This window comes from Ostrea edulis, chromosome 3 (genome assembly GCF_947568905.1).
Source record: "Ostrea edulis chromosome 3, xbOstEdul1.1, whole genome shotgun sequence".
In the NCBI taxonomy this organism is placed as follows: Eukaryota; Metazoa; Mollusca; class Bivalvia; order Ostreida; family Ostreidae; genus Ostrea; species Ostrea edulis.
In genome coordinates, this window is record NC_079166.1 from 7,740,706 (window position 1) to 7,764,538 (window position 23,833).

Here is a 23,833-nt window from a genome sequence, read left to right on the forward strand (position 1 = left end):
GGTGTATGCTCCATTCTAAATGTTGATTTCTTTACAGGAGTTATAAGATTGATTACTATTGATTATATTCACCTTTTATATCTATATGTTTAGAATATTTGTCCTTGAGAAAACAAAGTACTCATCAGATTTGTGTGTGACTATCTACAGAAATTTATCGGCATTGCTTTTCACGACTTTAACAACTGACAAGTTTCTATAGACAGACAATAACAAACATAATAGTACTAATGGATCTATCTATCTATCTATCTATCTATCTATCTATCTATCTATCTACATATTTAAAAAAAAACCACTCAATGGTTGATAGATATACCATTTAATTCATATTCCAGAACATGCCATAAAATTGCAAAACTGCATCTTCAGATTACGGCCATCTGTACGATCTCTGTCTGGAACATGTTTACTGTCAAGCTGAGGGTACTCCATATGATATGCATCTCCCAAGTGTTTCCATTTTGGTTATTAACGCCTACGCCCATGTCGCCTGTTAAACAAGATATCAAATATTTTACTTGTATAATGAAAAAAGATCGGTCCGTGCACGCTGTTTGGTACCGTATAAGTTTTACATGGCAAAGATTTTAGGTGGGAATATCCCAATAATCTTAAATAATTCAATTCGTATTGTATTCTAGATAGTCCCTGATTCGTCAAATACAAAGAATAAGCGATTTATTTTGTATAATCTGGTATGATCAATCGTAACTACTCGATTATTTCCGTAATCGCAAATAAATCTCCTATGTAAATCAACGCCATCAGGTTCAGTTGCTATGTGTATACAAATGTAATTAGGACGTCACAGTCGGTCGTATGTTATAATATGAAACGCAAGCTTTCAAATGCATCTAATATCATTGGGCAAACTTCGCCAGATTGCGGTATCCTCCGGTACCCTACATCTAACCTCGGATGTATGACGATAAGTGATATGTAGCTACGCCTAACATTACCAATGCGGTCATCTATTTACTCTCCCGGAAAAACTTCCGCTTTCAGATAGTCCTATTTCTGGTGTATCCAGGGATCCGTATTTGTCCAACTCTCTATTTTGTATTGCTTAAGCGTTATGAGATTGATCACTGTTCGTTATCTTCACCTTTCATTCATCCATCCCATTGACTGAGATATTAAATGTGTCTAGAACTGAAGCATGGTTTTGAAAAATTTCATCTTTTGAAAGGACAGTTTGAGTACAAGTACGATGACCAAATGTGGAATCAATGCCAAGTTTGAACCTCTTCCAATAATTCGCATACATCATAGAAATGAACTTTAGTAAGCTTTAAATTTTATGTGCGTATTTAAACAACCTATACTCTGTCGATTTTCATCGCAATATATTTATTCATATTTGTCAGTGACTGAGGGAAAGTTGACATTTTCTGCTTCATCAAATTGAGCAAGTGAACTCTCAGTGTGTGTATGTTTAAATAGCTGTTGTTAGAGAGGCCTGAAGGTAACTAGTAACTGTCAGTGTGTGTATGTTTAAATAGCTGTTGTTAGAGAGGCCTAAAGGTAACTAGTATAGAGTAGCATGTTTAAATAGCCGTTGTTAGAGAGGTCTGAAGGTAACTAGTATAGAGTAACATATATTCATAACCAGACAAGTTTTCTCTTACATTTTGTTGCTATTGATAATCACTTGGTTTGAAAGAGAAAAAAACCAAGCTAAGCTAAATATGACGTCATAAAACTCTGTTTACATCGACTGCCTTATAGTAGTCTACTTATTTTATGCGTTTCGCTTCTCGTGTGATATGATGATCTGCACCTGTCAACTCCACGTGATCCAAATCTTCGGATCAAGTTATTGTAGTAATGATATACATATATCATGGTTCAAACTTTTACCTTTTGTAGATGTACATCATACTTAGAACAACTCCAAGTGCTGTTAGTGTGACTGCAATGGCTCCATTTATTGAGAATCCAGCGATGGCTCCGACTAAGACTAATGGAGAACCGAGAGAATCACCTAGTGTAGAAAAAAGTCGGTTTACAAGCGTGTAAGATGTGTTTGATACCATACCATGATTCCATATTAACCCCATGGGGTCATGACTTAACCGACTTTGAATAAAAAGAACACAGGGATGCTTCAAATCAGTATTACTGGCATGACCTTGATGTATTCAGAAATGCATTTCCTAAAAATTCCTTTATTTAGGTCTGATGTAAAAATTAATCCGAAATTTTAGCACTAATCTAATCCTATGAAAAGAAGTTTTAGAATTGTGTGTATATTCTCATGGAAAACACGCCGTATCACACCTTTATTGATATACCTACACTGGTCGCCTTTTCTGTATCGTGTACTCTACAAGGTGTCTGCCTACACCTATGAATTCACACACATTCTTGTGCCTGCGCACTTGAATGAACTGGTGAACCCTTATTGTCCATGAAGATCATTGCGGTGTGCCAACGGGATGTTCAAAAGTGTTCCTCGAACTTGCACAGTGTTATACGGTGATAAACGAGTTGACTATTTAGAACCAACACCTTGGAATGCTTTTTTGCCACTGAGATGAGAACAAGAGGCCCATGGGCCAAAATCACTCACCTGAGTAACATTGGCCATGTCATTATTCAGCTGTTGTGATTTTTTTTATCAATCTCTATTCCCATGAATTTTTTTAACCCATATTGTGACCCCAACCTAGCACCAGAGGATGACAACAAAACTGACAAGAGTCCCGCAAACCGTGCAATATACGCCTGTCGGACAGTGAAATTCAACCTGGAAGCAAATTGTGCACTCTGAATTAATATAACACATTCTTCTGAATAGAAAAGCCTAGAAAAGAAATAGTTAGTCATGGTGCACCACTCCATCACATGTGAACTTGTTATGTATTTCTCTGAGAGTGAGTTTGTGACAAAATGTCGGTGCAATATCTATATATGATGGTAAAAAGTCCAGGAAACCATCTGATCTACTTTTAGCCCTAAAGTAGGTCATGGTGCACCAATTAAGTTGAAATGTGAACTGATTATATGTATTTCTCTGAGAGGGAGGTTGTGCCAAAATTTCAGAGCAATACCAAAAAATCTGGAAAACTGTTTGAACTACCCCTTAAGTAGGACATATTGCACCAATCCAGCTCAAATGCTAAATGCACTTGTATTCCTCCGAGAAGAAGTCTCAGACAGACGGACAGACAAACGACAGACAACCTGTGATCAGGCCCCGGGATCATGAAACTGTCTTAAACTTTAAGATTGTCATAAACAAATAGAGTTGCCCTTAAATCTTATGACTAGTCTTAAAGTAGATCATAAATGTCACTTTGAGTTACGAGTTAAGATTGGTATTTTGTCTTAAATTTTAAGACTGCCTTAGAGCTGTCTTAACATTTTAATACTGTCGCTAAGTTCCTTCATAATGACCACACTGGCTGCATTTTGTAGGCGAGTATGAGAAAATAAGCGTGCTGTACGTCGTTGAAGACGTCTGTCCCGACTAAGAAACGAACAAGTCATTTGTTCAAGAACAACTGATCGGTCGGCAGTCCGAGCCCAAATTTGAAATTAATTAAGGTCTTCCGTAACAACGGAAGACCTTCTACTGATTGTGCTGGTTAAGATTATTCTTATTATTCTTTTTTTCTTCTTTTTCCTAGACGCTAACTTTGAAGCTTCATATCTCGCTCATTTCTGCATGGATTTTGCTGAAATTTTCAGGGTTTATAAACTTTATAGAACGATTTTAAAATAATGTACTACATTTCAGAAATTCCCTTCTGTTCACGAGTTATTCCCCTTTGAATGAAATTTTAAGGGCTTTGGTTTCCAGACAAAAGCTCCGAGACTGTGTAAGATTGAGCAGAAAATGCATTGAAAATGAAAAGTAGGAGCATTGTAGTTGTACACATCGTTTTTTGTTTTTTGATTACAGCGTTCGAAATGGTGGTTGACAGGGTTAAAAAATTAGGACGCCTAAAGGAGCAAAAAATTATACATATTTTCCTTTGTATCTTTTAAACTAAAAATATTTTGTTAAGACGTGTAGAACAAAAGTTGTGCAAAATGTTAAGAGCTTTCTTTTGATATCCCTAAAAAGGGACTGGCCCCTTAAATTAGGGATCTGGGGATCTTCAAAGTTTTCGCTTTATAACTCAGAAATGGTAAATATTTCGATATGGCTTTCGCTGGAAAAGTTGTTCTTTAACATCTTATTGATCTCATAAACATAATATTTTGCTCGAGTATTGTGTTATATATGAGTAAAATGCTTGACCCGCAAACAGGTAACCGTATCATTAGGTAGGTGAAGGGGGAAAATATGTGTATAACTTACTTCGGCACGTGCCCCTGGCGTGAAATTCATACGCGACTTCTGTGCGCACTGTGTACATAATATACCTACATGTATTTACGCAGATAGATATTAAAGTTTAATAAAATATTCAAGATCTGAGAGCAATTTATTTGATTTGTATGTATAAATAATTCAAACTCGGTGAATTATTCTCTTCAGTCTGAATATTATGCTATCACAATTTTGTTGTATGATAAAATATTGGTAACAGCTATAAACCTTTATTGTATGTCCTGAGCCATAAATTTCATAAATTGAAATAGTAATTTTTTGTTCATTATTGGGACTGAAAAGTTAAATGCTGAAAGAATTTAATCCCACATACACGCACGTCTCAGAAGACTGATTTGTGGAATGAGATCATACACGCATGTACTTGAGTAGTATAAATTTATAAAACACCTAACGATAAAAATTTATAGTACACCTTTATAGCTTCATTTCAATGATATATATTAAATTCTCAAACTATTTCATAAGTACATACGAGAAGTCAGAATCGCCAGTGTAGCCAAACTACTTATATCGTTACAGTACTTATCTTCCTGTCACAGTACAGTTGATTATTTTCTTTCTAAAAACTTAACTTGTATTCGTCTTTTGTAAAATCACTGGATAATTATTTCAAATAATTTTTCCCGGGGTGATGTTACGTATAACATATCAAGAGGGAAAGAAGACGAAAGTTAGATCCCACACACACATACTCATGTATGGTTCCTGTATTTTCATGTTAACTAGGCTGCATTAGGACCTGACCCAAGGACATATGGTCAAGTTTAAGGTTTTTATGTCACACAGCTCCGACGGAAGACCTCTCGTTGCTTTGCAACGAGCTTGGCTCTAGTTATAGTTATCTTTCTTTGCTACGCACACAGTCGGCCAAAACAGATAATGGCAATGAAGTTGATAGAATTATCGCTTCAATCACTCTTACATTTCCACTGTCATTTATTACTACTTTTAAAAAAGGGGAGACGACGTGGTCAGTATACATCAAACTTTGCATTTACATGTAATAACAAAAACAGTTTCTTTTCGATAAAAGGGGGTGGTGGTGTTGCTACATGTATGTGCCTGCGTTACCATTAGTGGTCATAAGCAAGACGTTTTAGGCATTGACTACATTTAAGTCATGAAATATTTATATCAAATTGTTACCATTACGCAGAAGAGTTCCTTGTTGCTATAGCAATTTAAGATTCTAGACAAAGATTTTAGCCAAGACAATCTTAGTTAAGATTAACTTAAGTTCGTTTTGTGATCCATTTCAGTTAACAATATTAACTAAGTTCAAATCTTAATTCAAATTCAAAATTTTGACTTAACCTTAAGACAGTTTTGTGATCCGAGAGCAAGAATAGCTTTCAGCCCAGGTGAACTAAAAATCACAAAACACTTGTAGAAGAAACCTAAACACACAGTTCTAATGTATAATAACAAATGACATTTTTGCCGTAATGCATTATATCTCTGACGTTTTAACGCAAATAATTATTTTATATAATTGTGTAAAATGATACCACAAGAATGGTTTTCAATCGTGTTTTATGTGATGCGCTTTAAAGATTTTAACGGATTAGGGCGCTATATATATTCATGTACTGTATTTTGTGAGAAAGAATTCATATAAGTGTCATTTTTCATAGCTCAGTGGTTCATGTGAAGATTTTCGAATGGCTCTACTCTATTTTTACGTTTTCTTGATTATCTCGGCCCTTCACTTCAACAATTTTGAATCTCTTGTATACAAATATACTCCCTATAAAGTTGGTTGAAATTGGGCCAGTTCTTCTAGAGAAGACGTAAAGAATGTGTAAAGTTTACAGACAGACTACGGACAACACGTGATCAGAAAAGTTCACCTGAGCTTACACCTGAAATGATTTAAACAGAAATGATACATACTTGTTTCACTGGTATTTCCGCTATCTGTATCTGATCCATTCACTGCCACTGTCATGTTTTCTGCATCTGTTCGGAGTCCTGTTCCAGCCCCTGCTCTTCCCCCGGTTCCGGACTCGCTTCTCATGTCCGTAACGACTTCTGTTCCTGTCACATTTCCCGTCCCTGTTCCAGCCCCTGCTCTTCTCCCGGTTCCGGTCTCGCTTCTCATGTCCGTAACGACTTCTGTTCCTGTCACCTTGCCTGTTCCTGTTCCGCCCCCTGCTCTTCTCCCGGTTCCAGTCTCGCTTCTCTTGTCCGTAACGACTTCTGTTCCTGTCACGTTGCCCGTCCCTGTTCCGCTTCCTGCATCGTTATCTATAACCGTAAGGGGTTCTGTCCCTGATTCGTTTCTCGCCCCTGTTGCACTTCCTGAACCTGCATCGTTACCTATAACCGTATGGGGTTCTGTCCTTGACTCGTTTCTCGTCCCAGTTGCACTTCCTGATCCTGCATCGTTATCTATAACCGTATGGGGTTCTGTCCTTGACTCATTTCTCGTCCCTGTTGCACTTTCTGATCCTGAATCGTTTTCTATAACTGTATGGGGTTCTGTCCTTGACTTGTTTCTCGTCTCTGTTGCACTTACTGATTCTGAATCGTTTTCTATAACCGTATGGGGTTCTGTCCTTGACTTGTTTCTCGTCTCTGTTGCACTTCCTGATCCTGAATCGTTTTCTATCACCGTATGGGGTTCAGTCCTTGATTCGTTTCTCGTCTCTGTTGCACTTCCTGATTCTGCATCGTTTTCTATAACCATATAGGGTTCTGTCCTTGACTTTTTCGCCCCTGTTGCACTTCCTGATCCTGAATCGTTTTCTATAACTGTATGGGGTTCTGTCCTTGACTTGTTTCTCGTCTCTGTTGCATTTCCTGATCCTGAATCGTTTTCTATAACTGTATGGGGTTCTGTCTTTGACTTGCCTCTCGTCTCAGTTACACTTCCTGATCCTAAATCGTTTTCTATAACCGTATGGGGTTCTGTCCTTGACTTGTTTCTCGTATCTGTTGCACTTCCTGATCCTACATCATTTTCTATAACTGTATGGGGTTCTGTCCTTGACTTGCTTCTCGTCTCTGCTGCACTTCCTGATCCTAAATCGTTTTCTATAACTGTATGGTGTTCTGTCCTTGACTCGTTTCTCGTTCCTGTTGCACTACCTGATCCTGCATCGTTTTCTATAACTGTATGGGGTTCTGTCCTTGACTTGCTTCTCGTATCTGTTGCACTTCCTGATCCTGTATCGTTTTCTATAACCGTTAGGGGTTCTGTCCTTGACTCGTTTCTCGTTCCTGTTACACTACCTGATCCTGCATCGTTTTCTATAACTGTATGGGGTTCTGTTCTTGACTTGTTTCTCGTATCTGTTGCACTTCCTGATCCTGCATCGTTTTCTATAACTGTATGGGATTCTGTCCTTGACTCGTTTCTCGTTCCTGTTGCACTTCGGGATCCTGCATCGTTTTCTATAACTGTATCGAGTTCTGTCATATTTCCTGTTCCACTTCCTGATTCAACTTCGATTTCTATATGCTTATTGAGGTCTTTTCCTGTCTCATTTTCTGTCCGTGCATAGTTTACTGCCTTCGTTGGGATTTCAGTCCCTAACCCCTTCCCCGTGTTTGTTTCGTTTCTTATCACTGCCATGAACCCCGCGTCTATTTTAAGATCTATTTGTATCTTGCATCCTGTCTCTGATTTAAGTTCTGCTTCTGCTGTGTTCTCTGCCTCCGTATTGAAGTCTATCGGTTTCTCGTTTCCTGTCTTCGTTCCGAGGTTTGTCCTATCCTCATTTGACGTCTTTCTTTTAAATTCTGTCCCCTCCGGTTTTCCTATATTCATTTTGCGTGATGTTCCTGGCCCGTCCCCTACCTCTTTTTTGAATTCTGTTTCTGCACCAATAAAGGCCTTCTTTTCCAGGCTTGTAGCTATCCTATTCCCCACCTCTGTTTCGTTCATTGTGCATATGTCGTTTTCGCCAAGGTGTGCCCGTGTCCTGTCATCTGTCTTTGCTTTGAAAGCTGTTCCTACTCCTTCAACTGTCTTCAATTTGCGTTGTACACCTGACCTGTCCTTTTCCTCGAATTTGAGTTGCATTTCCACCTTGCTTCCTGATTCCGTTTCGGGTTCTGTCACCACCTCGTTTCTTGTGTCCGTTTCGAGTTCTATTACAGTGTTGCTTGCTATTTCCCTTTTGATTTCTGTCCCTGTCCCCTTTTCTTTTTTCGCTCTGTTTTCTGTTCCTTCCACATTTCCTGTCCCTGTTTCGAGTTCTGCACCTAAAGCATCTGCAGTCCCATGTTCTGTTTCTAACCCATTTCCTGTCTCTAAATTAAGTTCTATCCCTAAATTACTTCCTGTTCCCGTTTGGAGATCGGTTCTTGCCCCAGCTACTATTTCCGATTCCTGTTCTAATCCCGATCCACCTCCTGTTTCCGTTCCAGATGCTGTTTCTATCCAGAATTCTCTCCCCGGTTCCTGTTTTGGACTTTCAACGTTTCTAACTTTATGTCGGTGTCTGTAAAATAATTGTAACGTCTCTCATGGCAGTAGAATATATATCGGATTTAATTAAATTAGGTCAACCAATCGTTAACATTATGATAAGCCTGGGAGAGATATATGAATCATTACTTTAATTAGCAATGAAAATATGCCCTTTTAAAACATTGATTTTATAAATTAGCCTCTTATGTGTATATAATATTTTTCAGACATGCTAATTAAATAACACACAATCATTTATGTTATGAATATGTATTCAAACCTTCAGAAGTTGCAAGTGAAATAGTTCTACATGAATTACTCAGCCACGTGTGATATGCAGATCACGGGATTTCGTTTTTTATGATCAGGTAATTCAGATCGAATGAAATCAAAACTCGCTCTATCTTTATGTAGAAGAGGTGAGGTGATGGATTAAAACTTTGTCGGAAAGGCAAATGGACAAGGTTGTCACTGAAGGTGTTCCAATGTAACAGCAAAATCAGTCCCAATGTGTCCAAAATGAAAAGCAAGGCTCCCGAACCATAAAACTTAGACGAGCTCACTTTTAATCTAAGTATTACGTTGAAAAGATGGGCAACTACTAAAAACGTGAGAGTGAGATCAAAAGGGAGCTTGTCCAGGTTTTATGGCTCCGGGGTCATAAAACTACAACATATTTAGATTGACAAGAAAACAAACAAACAACAAACATTAACAGAGTGCTCGTATGCAAAGTAATCAAGTAATTGAATCCCCCAGGAACATGTTAGACAAAAATACACGGAAATCGTAAAATGAACCTCGATCATGGTTAGTTAAAATATCTTCTGTAGCATTACACCCCAAACCAAACAGTGTGTAAAATTACATTTCCTAGCAGTACATTCCAAGCCAAATTGTGTAAAAATACCTTTCCTAACAGTATACTTCATGCCAAACAGTGTGTAAAAATACCTTCCCTAGCAGTATACTCCAATCCAAACCGTGTGTAAAAATACCTTCTGTTGCAGTACACTCATAGTCAAACAATGTGTAAAAATACCTTCTATAGAAGTATCCTCCAAGCCAATCCATGTGCAAAAATACCTTCTGTAGCAGTATACTCCAATCCAAACAGTGTGTAAAAATAGCTTCTGTAGCAGTACACTCTAAACCAAACTGTGTGTAAAAATACCTTCTGTAGCAGTACACTCCAAGTCAAACCATTGTGTAAACATACCCTCTGTAGAAGTATACTCCAATCCAAACAGTGTTCAAAAATACCTTCTGTAGCAGTACGCCCCAAGCCAACCCATGTGTAAAAATACCTTCCCTAACGGTACACCCCAAGCAAGACTGTGTAAAAATACCTTCTGTAGCAGTGCGCTCCAAACCAAACAGTGTGTAAAAATATCTTCTGTAGCAGTACAATCGAAGCTAAACAGTATGTAAAAATACCTTCCCTAGCAGTACACTCCAAGCAAAACAGTGTGTAAAAATGCCTTCTGTATCAGTACAATCGAAGCCAAACAATGTATAAAAATACCTTCTCTAGCAGTACACTCCAAGCCAAACCATGTGTAAAAATACCTTTCCTAGCAGTACAATACAAGCCAAACCATGTCTAAAAATACCTTCTTTAGCAGTACACTCCAAGCCAAACTATGTGTAAAAATACCTTCTTCAGCAGTACACTCAAAGCCAATCCATGTGTAAAAATACCTTCTGTAGCAGTACACTCCAAGCCAGACAGTGTGTAAAAATACCTTCTGTAGCAGTACATCCCAAGCTAAACTGTTTAAAAATACCTTCTGTAGCAGTACGCTCCAAGCCAAACCATGATGCAAAAATACCTTCCCTAGCAGTATACTCCAAGTCAAACTGTGTATAAAATACCTTCTGTAGCAGTACACTCCAAGTCAAACCATTGTGTAAACATACCTTCTGTAGCAGTATACTCCAATCCAAACAGTGTTTAAAAATACCTTCTGTAGCAGTACGCCCCAAGTCAACCCATGTGTAAAAATACCTTCCCTAACGGTACACCCCAAGCCAGACTGTGTAAAAATACCTTCTGTAGCAGTACTCTCCAAGCCAAACAGTGTGTAAAAGTATCTTCTGTAGTAGTACCCGCTAAGCGAAACAGTCTGTAAAATACCTTTCCTAACGGTACACCCTAAGCTAAACTGTGTAAAAATACCTTCTGTAGGAGTACGCTCCAAGCCAAACAGTGTGTAAAAATACCTTCTGTAGCAGTACAATCGAAGCCAAACAGTATGTAAAAATACCTTCCCTAGCAGTACACTCCAAGCCAAACCATCTGTAAAAGTACCTTCTTTAGCAGTACACTCCAACCAAACCATGTGCACAAATACTTTATTTAGCAGTACACTCCAAGCCAAACCATGTGTAGAAATACATTCTGTCACAGTACTCTCCAAGCCAAACCATGTGTAAAAATACCTTCTTTAGCAGTACACTCCAACCCGAGCCATGTGTAAAAATACCTTCTGTAGCAGTACACTCCAAGCCAGACAGTGTGTAAAAATACCTTCTGTAGCAGTACACCCCAAGCCAAACTGTTTAAATATACCTTCTGTAACAGTATACTCCAAGTCAAACCATGTGCAAAAACACCTTTCCTAGCAGTATACTCCAAGCCAAACCGTGTGTAAAAATACCTTCTGTAGCAGTACACTCCAAGTCAAACCATTGCGTAAACATACCTTCTGTAGCAGTATACTCCAATCCAAACAGTGTTTAAAAATACCTTCTGTAGCAGTACGCCCCAAGCCAACACATGTGTAAAAATACCTTCAATAACGGTACATCCCAAGGCAGACTGTGTAAAAATACCTTCTGTAGCAGTACGCTCCAAGCCAAACAGTGTGTAAAAATATCTTCTGTAGTAGTACCCCCTAAGTGAAACAGTCTGTGAAATACCTTTCCTAACGGTACACCCCAAGCCAAACTGTGTAAAAATACCTTCTGTAGCAGTACGCTACAAGACAAACAGTGTGTAAAAATACCTTCTGTAGCAGTACAATCGAAGCCAAACAGTATGTAAAATTACCGTCCCTAGCAGTACACTCCAAGCCAAACCATGGGTAAAAATACCATCTTTAGGAGTACACTCCAAGCCAACCCATGTGTAAAAATACCTTCAATAACGGTACACTCCAAGCCAGACTGTGTAAAAATACCTTCTGTAGCAGTACGCTCCAAGCCAAACAGTGTGTAAAAATATCTTATGTAGTAGTACACCCTAAGCGAAACAGTCTGTAAAATACCTTTCCTAACGGTACACCCCAAGCCAAACTGAGTAAAAATACCTTCTGTAGCAGTATAATCGAAGCCAAACAGTATGTAAAAATACCATCCCTAGCAGTACACTCCAAGGCAAACAGTGTGTAAAAATATCTTCTGTATCAGTACAATCGAAGCCAAACCATGTGTAAATATACCATCTCTAGCAGTACACTCCAAGCCAAACCATGTGTAAAAATTCCTTTCCTAGCAGTACACTCCAAGCCAAACCATGTGTAAGAATACCTTCTGTAGCAGTACACTCCAAGGCAAACCATGTGTAAAAATACCTTATTTAGCAGTACACTCCAAGCCAACCCATGTGTAAAAATACCTTCTCTAACGGTACACCCCAAGCCAGACTGCGTAAAAATACCTTCTGTAGCAGTACACTCCAAGCCAAACAGTGTGTAAAAATATCTTCTGTAGTAGTACACCCTAAGCGAAACAGTCTGTAAAATACCTTTCTTAACGGTACACCCCAAGCCAAACTGTGTAAAAATACCTTCTGTAGCAGTACAATCGAAGCCAAACAGTATGTAAAAATACCTTCCCTAGCAGTACACTCCAAGCCAATTCATTTGAAAAAATACCATCTTTAGGAGTACACTCCAAGCCAACCCATGTGTAAAAATACCTTCAATAACGGTACACTCCAAGCCAGACTGTGTAAAAATACCTTCTGTAGCAGTACGTTGCAAGCCAAACAGTGTGTAAAAATATCTTCTGTAGTAGTACACCCTAAGCGAAACAGTATGTAAAATACCTTTCCTCGGTACACCCCAAGCCAAACTGTGTAAAAACACCTTCTGTAGCAGTACACTCCAAGCCAGACAGTGTGTACATATACTTTATTTAGCAGTACACTCCAAGCCAAACCATGTGTAAAAATACATTCTGTAGGAGTACGCTCCAAGCCAAACCATGTGTAAAAATACCTTCTTTAGCAGTACACTCCAACCCAAGCCATGTGTAAAATACTTTCTGTAGCAGTACGCCCCAAGCCAAACCATGTGTAAAAATACCTTCCTTAACGGTACACCCCAAGCCAGACTGTAAAAACATCTTCAGTAACAGTAGGTTCCAAGCCAAACAGTGTGTAAAAATATCTTCTGTAGCAGTACACCATAAGCGAACCAGTCTGTTAAATACCTTTCCTAACGGTACACCCGAAGCCAAACTGTGTAAAAATACCTTTTGTAGCAGTTAGCTCCAAGCCAAGCTGTGTGTAAAAATACCTTCTGTAGCAGTACAATCGAAGTCAAACAGTATGTAAAAATACCATCCCTAGCAGTACACTCCAAGGCAAACAGTGTGTAAAAATATCTTCTGTATCAGTACAATCCAAGCCAAACCATGTGTAAAAATACCTTCTCTAGCAGTACACTCTAAGCCAAACTGTGTAAAAATACCTTCCCTAGGAGTACACTCCAAGCCAAACCGTGTGTAAAAATACCTTCTGTAGCAGTACACTCGAAGGCAAACCATGTGTAAAAATACCTTATTTAGCAGTACACTCCAAGCCAAACTATGTGTAAAAATACCTTCTCTAGCAGTACACTCCAAGCCAACCCATGTTTAAAAATACCTTCAATAACGATACACTCCAAGCCAGACTGTGTAAAAATACCTTCTGTAGCAGTACGCTCCAAGCCAAACAGTGGGTAAAAATATCTTCTGTAGTAGTACACCCTAAGCGAAACACTCAGTAAAATATCTTTCCTAACGGTACATCCCAAGCTAAACTGTGTAAAAATACCTTCTGTAGCAGTACGCTACAAGACAAACAGTGTGTAAAAATACCTTCTGTAGCAGTACAATCGAAGCCAAACAGTATGTAAAAATACCGTCCCTAGCAGTACACTCCAAGCCAAACCATGGGTAAAAATACCATCTTTGGGAGTACACTCCAAGCCAACCCATGTGTAAAAATACCTTCAATAACGGTACACTCCAAGCCAGACTGTGTAAAAATACCTTCTGTAGCAGTACGCTCCAAGCCAAACAGTGTGTAAAAATATCTTCTGTAGTAGTACACCCTAAGCGAAACAGTCTGTAAAATACCTTTCCTAACGGTACACCCGAAGCCAAACCGTGTGTAAAAATACCTTCTGTAGCAGTACAATCGAAGCCAAACAGCATGTAAAAATACCTCCCTAGCAGTACACTCCATGCCAAACCATGTGTAAAAATTCCTTCTTTAGCAGTACACTCCAAGCCAAACCATGTGTAGAAATACCTTCTGTAGCAGTATACTCCAAGCTAAACAGTGTGTAATAATACCTTCTGTAGCAGTACGCTCCAAGCCAAACCATATGTAAAAATACCTTCTTTAGCAGTACACTCCAAGCCAAATCATGTGTAAAAATACCTTCTGTAGCAGTACACTCGAAGCCAAACCGTGTGTAAAAATACCTTCTGTAGCAGTATACTCCAAGCTAAACAGTGTATAATAATACCTTCTGTAGCAGTACGCTGCAAGCCAAACCATGTGTAAAAATACAAGAAAGGCGACCACTCCTTTAAGAATCTTTGAGTCTTCACTGTCTGTAGTTGCTAAAGCTGCAGCCTCTGCAGCCTCTCCAGCCTCTGTGAGATAAACAATAGATGTGTGCTATTATTTAAATATTCTATCGCCATGAAGAAGGGACAAGCCCTTGAAAAAAATATTTTTTCAAGGACCTCATATATTTCCGTATTATCTCTTTAAGTGTCTACATAATAAATTTATCCTGTTGATAATTTTATGTATATATCAATTAAAGGCATGTTGACATTACTTATTCTTGATGCTTTTCTAATGTATAACAATAATAATCGACTACAAGTATGTATTTTTTGAGATACTTTATCAAACATACAACAAGAAAACTCCGCTGAAACATTTGAACCATCAACAACGGAATAAAAACACGGTTTTCAACAAACTGCCAATTAAAATATTTTCGTATGCACCTATGACGTCATAATATGCGCTGCGTGACTACTTCCCAGTAACAGGATATTACCTGTTCTCATGACGTCATGGTACACATATGTGATCAGTAAACATCATGAAAGGCGCATATTGGCAATATTAGATTAGTAAGAGGCATAATTTCGTTGTATATGGTATTGGTTTCAGCCAATGAAATTCCAAGAGAAAGATGTAAAACTGGGCAAGACAAACATTTATCGGGTTTAGAAAAAAGGATTGCATACTTACGAGGCATTTCACATTTCTCTCCTACCCATCCATCTTTGCAACCATTTGTGCAAACTCCGGTGATATGATTGCATGTTTGTCCGTATTTACATGAACCACATGATAATTTGCAATTGTAGCCATATGTCCCGAAATCACAACCTGAAATCGGTTATATGCAGTACAATATAAAATAATTATTCTAACTCCAGAGGCTATAATTCAATTGTTTCTTTCTTCAAACCCTCCCTGACATTGGTTTTCTTTGATTATTCCCATGATAATATAAAATTAAGTACAAGACAAGTTTAATGTCTTAATTATACATACAGGGAGATATGAAGATATGAAGATTTATTCACCCAATAAAAATCATATTCCCCGAGGGCAACACCCGAGGGGAATATGATTTTTCTTGGGTGAATAAATCTTCATATCTTTCGAACATTCATGCAATTAATTGTTTATTATACCGAAACAAAGCAAGACTACAAATGTGATTTTGAAACTGGAGTCCGCTCATACATACATTGCATGTAGCTGAGATCGCCCTGACGGTGACACCGCGCCGTTAACGCATTATGGTATAAGGTACAAACAACGAAATACAGTGATATGATAACCAGTTTTTTGTAGTTCCATTCTCCTTGAATGCTGATTTACTTGCTTGTTTCTGTATCAACCAAAAACAAGGCAATTTAACGGTGCATCAGAGACCCGCATATTTTGTGCCAAAATTATGAGCTATGAAAGTAGAATGACTCGGACTTATTGTGATATCACAATAAACTACGTCTACCTTGCCGTAAATTATATGGAAAATGAACGAGGTTGTCGAAGAGGTAAATATGATGGGGAAATATGATGTTTGAGAGGGATATATGAAGTATTGTCATCCCTGACACGTGACTGTCTAGACCAATCAGATTACGCGTTGCACAGAATTCTCATACTGAGATATAATAAACTTTTTTATTAATCAAGGTAAAGATTCAAATCACCACAGTTATCTCACATAAACCTTTTTCATTTTCCCCGGATACATTCTGACCCATTTTTGGGTCATCCGTCACATTTCTCACAAAACCATGACAGATTATATTTCATGAAAAGCAGTCGTTGATATCGCCGTCATGCATTAAATAAAGAATACACATATACTAGCGGGAAAAGAGAAACTGTTAAGGTTAGTGATTTTATTTATAGGTTCATATACAATATATTATGTTGCATTATGTATATCATTATTTAATACAATGCATTGTCTTTCAATTTAAGCATCAAATCACGGATTATATCCATTATGGTTGATATGAAAAGCTATTGAAAATAAAGGGGTGCAAACAAGTTTTGCACATTTAATAGCTGTATGACCGCCATTTGCACCAATGCATTATTCACAAAGACGACGCGTTGAACGAATCATGTTGTGCAGAAATACCTGAGGAATGTTCCGTCATATGCGTAATAAGAACGACATAAAGCGTCGGGTTTTTGACGTTGAGATTGTTCCATTTTATCTTGATCATGTTCGATAGGCGATAAATCCGGTGACATCGCAGGTCGGGGTAGCACATTCACGTTTTGCTGCTGTAGATAGTCACTACCAACGCCTGCGGTGTGCTTTGTCCTGCTGCAGAGTGACGTTACTCTGGTTGTTGTGAATAAATGGAACGACGTTGGGTACGGATGATGTTCTCTCGCAATTTGTTCCTTACAATACGAGAACTTATCCGTCGATGTCCAAGAATGCTTCTAGCGGTCAAAGAAGTCGATTGGAATCGATTACGCAAATGTGACATCCGTATATACGTATCATGCCGATGTGACGTCACACACGAGCGTCCCGATCGCAGGCGGTCCTGAATGGTGCCAGTTTGCTAATATCCTTTCCATAAAGTATGTATAGTGTTAATATGAACTCTAAACGACCTTTCCACATTGCTTTGAGACATCTTACCTTGTAGCATCTAAATAGCACGCAAACAATCATTTTCAATCATGCGAGGTTTCTATCCATCAAAATTACATTCCAAATTCTAATATTTTTTTCTGTTTAAGTACAATGAATACTGTCAATGAATCCAGAAAATTATAATCGATTACTAACTAAGTGTCACTTAGGCTCGAAACTCCCGCGTGCTGTGGCCATCAAGGCCATTAAGGTAAATCGAACGCGATGTTGAACAATTTGAGTAATCAAAGACGTGTTTAGTATACATAAACTATGCTTTTAAGAATAAAGAGAAATGAAAAATACTTATGTGGTTTTACATAACTTTTTAAAGTAAATATGTTTTTCCCCCGCTAGTATAGTTGTAATCTCTATTGGATAAATGACATTCTTTCAGTTTGTTAGTCACCAAGTTTCATAGAAGCAGAAAAAGATGTATCGGTATGATGCTAATCCATGATCCGTGGTTTATAATGCGTAAACTGTCTTAACTTACTTCATATCGTACGGAATGAGTGAAAATTATTTTCATTCCATAATTACGGTTAAATTACTTTTCCATAACCTCACAAAGTATGATATAACGGAAATTGATTGCACATCAGACAATTAAAAAATCAACAGAAGTTTAGTGGTTCAGTACTAACTTGATGTACAAGTATCTCTCTGATATCCTGTTTTACATCCACCAGTGCAATGTCCAGTAAATCTGTCACATAGACCCGCATGTAAACAGTTAGAGCTGCATATGCCAATGCAGTCAGCGCCATAGAATCCAGACTTACAAGCTGCAAATCAAAAAGGAAATCATAATTCTAGTAGTTTAAGCTGTTATTTGTTGGAACGAGTATATTCTAATAATGTTTGATAATAACAAGGTTGATCCTGGGTTTCCCTCGTAGTTGAATGGGGAAAAAGAAGATAGCGAATGGTAACTAATCTCATAAATTCTAAAGATTAAAAAATCGAGAACAGTGCAAGCATGGATTACAAGAAACATCAGAGGTGGAATTAGGTGCCTAGGAGGAGTAAGCATCCCCTGTTGACCGGACACATCCGCCGTGAGCTCTCCATCTTATTCAGGTACATGTAGACAGGGTAATCCGTAGTCAAAATCAAAATGTAAAAACAATATTGCAGGGTGAACAATTCACTGTGACATATACATGCATTTAGAAAGGTTGATTTAGGTATGTAATAATAAAGCATGACTAGTTTGTAAACATATATTTCACCACACTAAACTATAAAACAATATCAAAGTACTTAAAGTACTAGTGGGAGTTGAACATTGTGGAAATTCAGTTAGAACATATAGCACTGGAAGGGTAGGGGGATAAATGACTGAATATTATCATGATTTTAGATACAAATCAACTGTTGTTGTTTTTCAAAGCGTTACAACAGCAAACATGGATAATGGAAGACCCATGGGCCACAACGTTCCTCGAGTAACTGAAGTCGTGTTGTTGTTTTCTAGAATTTCACCCCTTTATATTCTCATGAAAAATGTGACCACATATTATGGCCCAAACATTCAAATCAATATGGTTATCAATGCCTTGCAGGTATGAAGAAGTTTTTTCCCCTGTATATATAAATTCAAGTTTAATCCTAGTTGTAGCTATTTCTAAGGTTCATTACTTGAAAAGGTAGTCCAATATGCAAAACTGTCACCTGAGTATACTACAGTCCTGTAGAGGATCAATGGAATGGTAAATAATTGTATAATAACTCAAAATAAATGAAATGCAAAAAAATTAAAAATTGTCCGGCATCGGAAATGCACAAGCCGAGTTGCGCAAGGAATGGGCATAGAGGGAACCGGCAGAAAAGTTTGCAAGAATTATCAAGCAGGGAGCAAAATTTTGCGTACATAAATTTCAGCAGACTTAAATCCTTTGTGACCTTGACCTTTAACCCTTGACCAAAATCAATAGGCTTTTTTGTCTCATCAAGGGCGATAATCCATCTAAGTTTAATTGAGATCCTATAATTTGTTAAAAAATTATAGTGCAGAAAACAAAATTTTCTCCAAATTTCAGCCACTGTGACTTTGACCTTGTGACCCCGTAATCGATAGGCTTCTTGTCTTACTTAATCGATCTAAGTTTGATTGAGATCCTATAATTCGTTCAAGAGCTATGGTGTGGAAAACAAAATTTTCTCCAAATTTCAGTCTATTTATAGCAAGTGACCTTGACCTTTGACCTAGTGACCCCAGAATCGATAGGCTTCCTGGTCTTACGGAGGGTGACAATCCATCTAAGTTTGATTGAGATTGTATGATTCGTTCAAGAGCTATGGTGCGAAAAACAAAATTTTCTCCAAATTTCAGTCTATTTATAGCCACTGTGACCTTGACCTTTGACCTAGTGACCCCAGAATCGATAGGCTTCCTCATCTTACTGAGGGTGACAATCCATCTAAGTTTGAATGAGATCCTTTAATTTGCTCTCGAGCTATGGTGCGGAAATAAAATGTTGATGCGTGCCCGCCTGCCCGCCCAAAGGCACTTCATCAGATCATAAGCCGAGTTCGACTTCATCGCAACTCCGCTAAAAATGAAACACTAGTCAAATAATGTTATTTATTGCCAAGGTATTTGGGATATTATACTGTGGCTCAAACTGGGGGTGAATGAACCTGACAGTATGGGAAGCATATAGTGGAATCAGACTTGTGATGCTGGAAATCTATAGTGATTAATAAACTATGCATGTACAAGATCCATAACTATTTTTTTTCAGTTGGTGAGGGAGAATCCTCATGTCTCTTTCATCTGTAGACAAATAAACAATGTGTTTTGACCAGAGCAATTTCCAATCCTTTTTGCAGCATAAATTCAACATTGTGGCAACTGGGTTAAACTTTGATAGTGAAGTCATACATGGCAGCACCTTATCCCATGCTCTTAAAATTTCTGTTTGACACACACTCATGACATCCACTCAAACATTACAGAGTGCAGCAAAATCCCATTGTAATAGGGGATTCAAAATGGATAACTGGTACAAAATATGGTACATACTATTCAAAAAGGATAATGAATTTGACATATTGATGTTGGAAAAGGAAATTCTGACATCGGGGCTCTAAGCGTTTTCAAACATTGTCATTTGATAAAAGTGTTCTACATTTTTAAAAATAGAGATTAATATGTCTTTACATACATAGGTGAGAAAGTTTCCATTATTCCTAGCCGAGACATACCATGCATGCACAAAAAATTCATAAACAAATATCACACTACTCACGTAGAAAATGTGGACCTTACCGTCATCAAGCGCATCGAAACACGCCATTTCGAGATTTTCGTCGACGAAAGCTCGGTAACAGTAATGAATAAGGTACACTCATTTTGTATGATCTATTTTGTGACTTTCTTTATTAAAAGGAACAGTTCTCTAATGTGTAACGTGCAATTACTACGTAATTCAATAACTTGAAGCAGTTTCACTTTGCAACCGGATATAAGAAATTTTATTTCGTATTCCGATCCCAATCGAAAGTTGTTGACTGGGAATGACGTGTTTTAATTCAATATACATGTAACATCAAGCATTTTTTATATCACATTAAAAAACCCCAAATATATACACATACACAATGTTGTAGAGTTATTTCTTGTAAATTTTCTGAGGTTTCGCCACGGTGTCAATAGGTCTTGTGTGCAGTTGTCGTTCGTTTCCCTATCAATATTTATAGGTGACGCTGCGCTACAAACGACAATTTTCAACCTTATCTTTTATTTTTCTATGTATATCAGTATCAATTTGATCGAAATCTTGTATTCAAATTGATTTGAATACAATATCATTGCATTTACTTACATGTCAATTATCAAAATTAGATTAATTCAGAAAAGTTACATGGATTATTTAATGGCGGATGTTTATAAAAGTTTATGTTGATTTACCTAGGAGTAAATCAGCTGACACAGAACCCCCGCTGACGACCACTATACAAATCAATACAAATTACTGCGCAGAAAAGTGCGTGATGACCCAGGGAGATTGAACATAGTTCAACTCCCAAAAAGCAATTTACAAGTGAAAATAAAACCCAACGACTCCTGATGATTCTGAATTTTATAAACTATTTTCACTCCCACTACATGTATACGAGAAACCCATTATAATGCGTCTGTAATTTCGTCGGTAGTATGCTTTTTATGGTATTCGTACTATAAATACACCCACTGAGAGATCTGCATGATAAGAATTTAATTTTGCCAATAGAATTGGAAAATGCCTGCAAAAAGTTTGATATTGTTTGGTTTTTCAAACCATGACTCCAACCCATCTTGAAATTTAAACAAGAGCACGAAAAGCGAAAACGCTACGAGCAACTACAAAATGCCTTTTTGACGTCATCTTACAAAAAAAAATCAATATGGAAGTACAGCAAACGTGTGTTCTTTTTACTAGTTTGTCTGCTGGTAGGAATGCATTTATGAGGTACAATGTCAAAATTAAAAGTATATGTATCAACCCTTAAATTTATATACTAGTAAATGTACCAACGAAGTATTTCTGTCTCAGTACTTCTACATGCAAGGTGAAGATAACGAACAATGACCAATCGCATATCTCCAATAAGCAATACAAACTAGAGAGTTGGGCAAACACGGACCCCTGGACACACCAGAGGTGGGATCAGGTGCCTAGGAGTAGTAAACATCTCCTGGTGACCGGTCACACCCGCCGTGAGCCCTATATCCTGATCAGGTAAACGGAGATATCCGCAGAGCTTCTTGGGGCAACAGCTGATAATAAGCAACATTAAGGTTCTGTTTTGATCGAATATCATTATAATATACACAGGAAGGGGTGGGTCTATTTGCAATTTTAATAATCTTTATCATTCATTTCCAGTTATTTGGTATCCAATCTCTCTCTCTTTCTATCTCCTTCCACAATCACACATGCACAGTTTATGTGTGCATATTAAATGGTGGTTTTTTAATGAATTGCACCAGTTTACAACAGATCATTCTTGTAGTGTAAATGCAGTGTATATTCACTTATCTGTAGTATCTTACAAACCGCAATACGAATTAAACTGATTCGAAGTAAAAATCAGAAAGTACATTCGTGTAAACAAAGCATCAAGGGAAATCTAAAAGTTTAAATTATTCACACAGTTTACTCACCATTGTCACATTTTTCTCCAAACCAGCCCTCCGCACACCCATCTGTACATTTTCCGTTTATGTGGTTACATGCTTGACCGTCTTTACAGGAACCACAAGGAATTTTACAGTCTTCGTCATATGTCTTTTCATTACAGCCTAACAATCAAATTCGAAAATAGAAATATATCTACATATAGCAAGATGGCATATATACGTTAAATCGACATGGCCTCTGCTGCTTTACACCAAACATATAAAGGTACAATACAGTGGAATCATTTACATACGTGAGCTTAATTTCTAGACTTTAATGGTTCGTTTGGAAGTACTTTCATGAATACGAATTGTTTTCTCAATTCAAATAATCCATAAAAGTTTGCATTCGTTAAACCAGTGATTAGGACGCCTGCAGCGCAACTCAGAGGTCCCAAAATCAATCCTTAGTACATTTGCCAAATTAAAACCGCTAAGAAAAGGTGGTTTCTGCTCCTTCATAACGCATTAGACATTAGAAGGTAAAATCATGAAGTGTCTGTATGAGATTTGAAAAATCGAAGTCCTGTTTCATGGATGTCTTTGGATCGATAAGAACCACCCTTGCTGCCTCACTGTGCATTGGAAAGATTCATGGCAATTAACGATCCCCAGTAGGAGAAAACATATCAGAAAAGAACGGATAACAAGCAAACCTTTCTTTGAAGATTTATGTTCGCTTTTGTAATAAACGTTGATTTGTTTGTATCTGATAGAAAACCTTTGATAAGTACTTTTATCAACAAAACAATGTTCACACTAAAAGAAAATGTTGTATTTTACGCTACTTACTACTATCACATTTTTCTCCAGAATATCCTTCTGCGCATCCATGTGCGCAACTTCCATTTATGCTATTACATATTTCTCCATCTTTACAGTATCCACATGGCATTTTGCAGTCTTCTCCATAGGTGAAATTGCAAGCTTAAAATCAACATAGAATATATCATTATTTGGCATATAAATTTCATTGGTAAAGAAATTTCATAATATGGTAATGAAATTCCATAATACACGCACATGATCCCATAATGGTTTCATATAAAGTTGCATTCAGAATAGATATAATTTATTTTTCTTAAATAACTGTATAGTAGAATTTCTTGTAACATGGTGGATAGTCCAAAAAGAACCGTTCTGAAATAGAGATTTGCTACAACAGGTCGTAGTAGATCATTGATTAGAGTGTTCTGTTGGTAGAATTAAGTTCCAAATCAATCCTTGGTCGCATCAGACCAATGCAAAGACAAAACAGGTTGTGGAAGTTCCTTCGTGAAACATTCGGCATTTAGAAGTAAGATTCGTGGGTATTTCAGCTAAAACCTTATATACTGAGGATTCATGTCGCTACAGACGATGACATGATAAAGAACTTTCAATACTACTGCCCAGGGCCCCATGGCTAGGCCTGATGTTGTGGTCCTTAAGCTACGGCTAGTGACGTAGCTAGTCTTCATCATTGTATTTAACTC

The 23,833-nt window shown here is 37.6% G+C and overlaps 1 protein-coding gene across 1 annotated transcript; it reads right to left on the reverse strand.

Annotated features, from left to right (window-relative positions):
* Nucleotides 1-306: 306 nt before the first annotated feature.
* Nucleotides 307-23,266, reverse strand: LOC125676754 (putative per-hexamer repeat protein 5). The gene is made up of 8 exons (XM_056159863.1): nt 23,151-23,266; nt 22,344-22,481; nt 17,836-17,976; nt 15,256-15,396; nt 14,510-14,639; nt 6,242-8,796; nt 1,864-1,987; nt 307-493 (listed from the first exon to the last, which is right to left on the reverse strand). Exons 1-8 carry the CDS (start codon nt 23,251-23,253, stop codon nt 472-474), a joined length of 3,354 nt encoding a protein of 1,117 aa, XP_056015838.1. The 5' UTR covers nt 23,254-23,266; the 3' UTR covers nt 307-471.
* Between the last annotated feature and the right edge of the window lie 567 nt (nt 23,267-23,833).

What these genes read in the sequence shown, in the direction of transcription:
- LOC125676754 (XM_056159863.1), bottom strand. Translation starts at nt 23,253, where the DNA reads ATGCCATGTGGATACTGTAAAGATGGAGAAATATGTAATAGCATAAAT. An exon ending in GAGAGATACTTGTACATCAA is followed by an intron (nt 15,397 to 17,835) that starts GTTAGTACTGAA and finishes AACCGATTTCAG; the next exon opens with GTTGTGATTTCGGGACATAT. An exon ending in GCAGCGTACTGCTACAGAAG is followed by an intron (nt 8,797 to 14,509) that starts GTATTATTATAC and finishes ATTATTTTACAG; the next exon opens with ACACCGACATAAAGTTAGAA.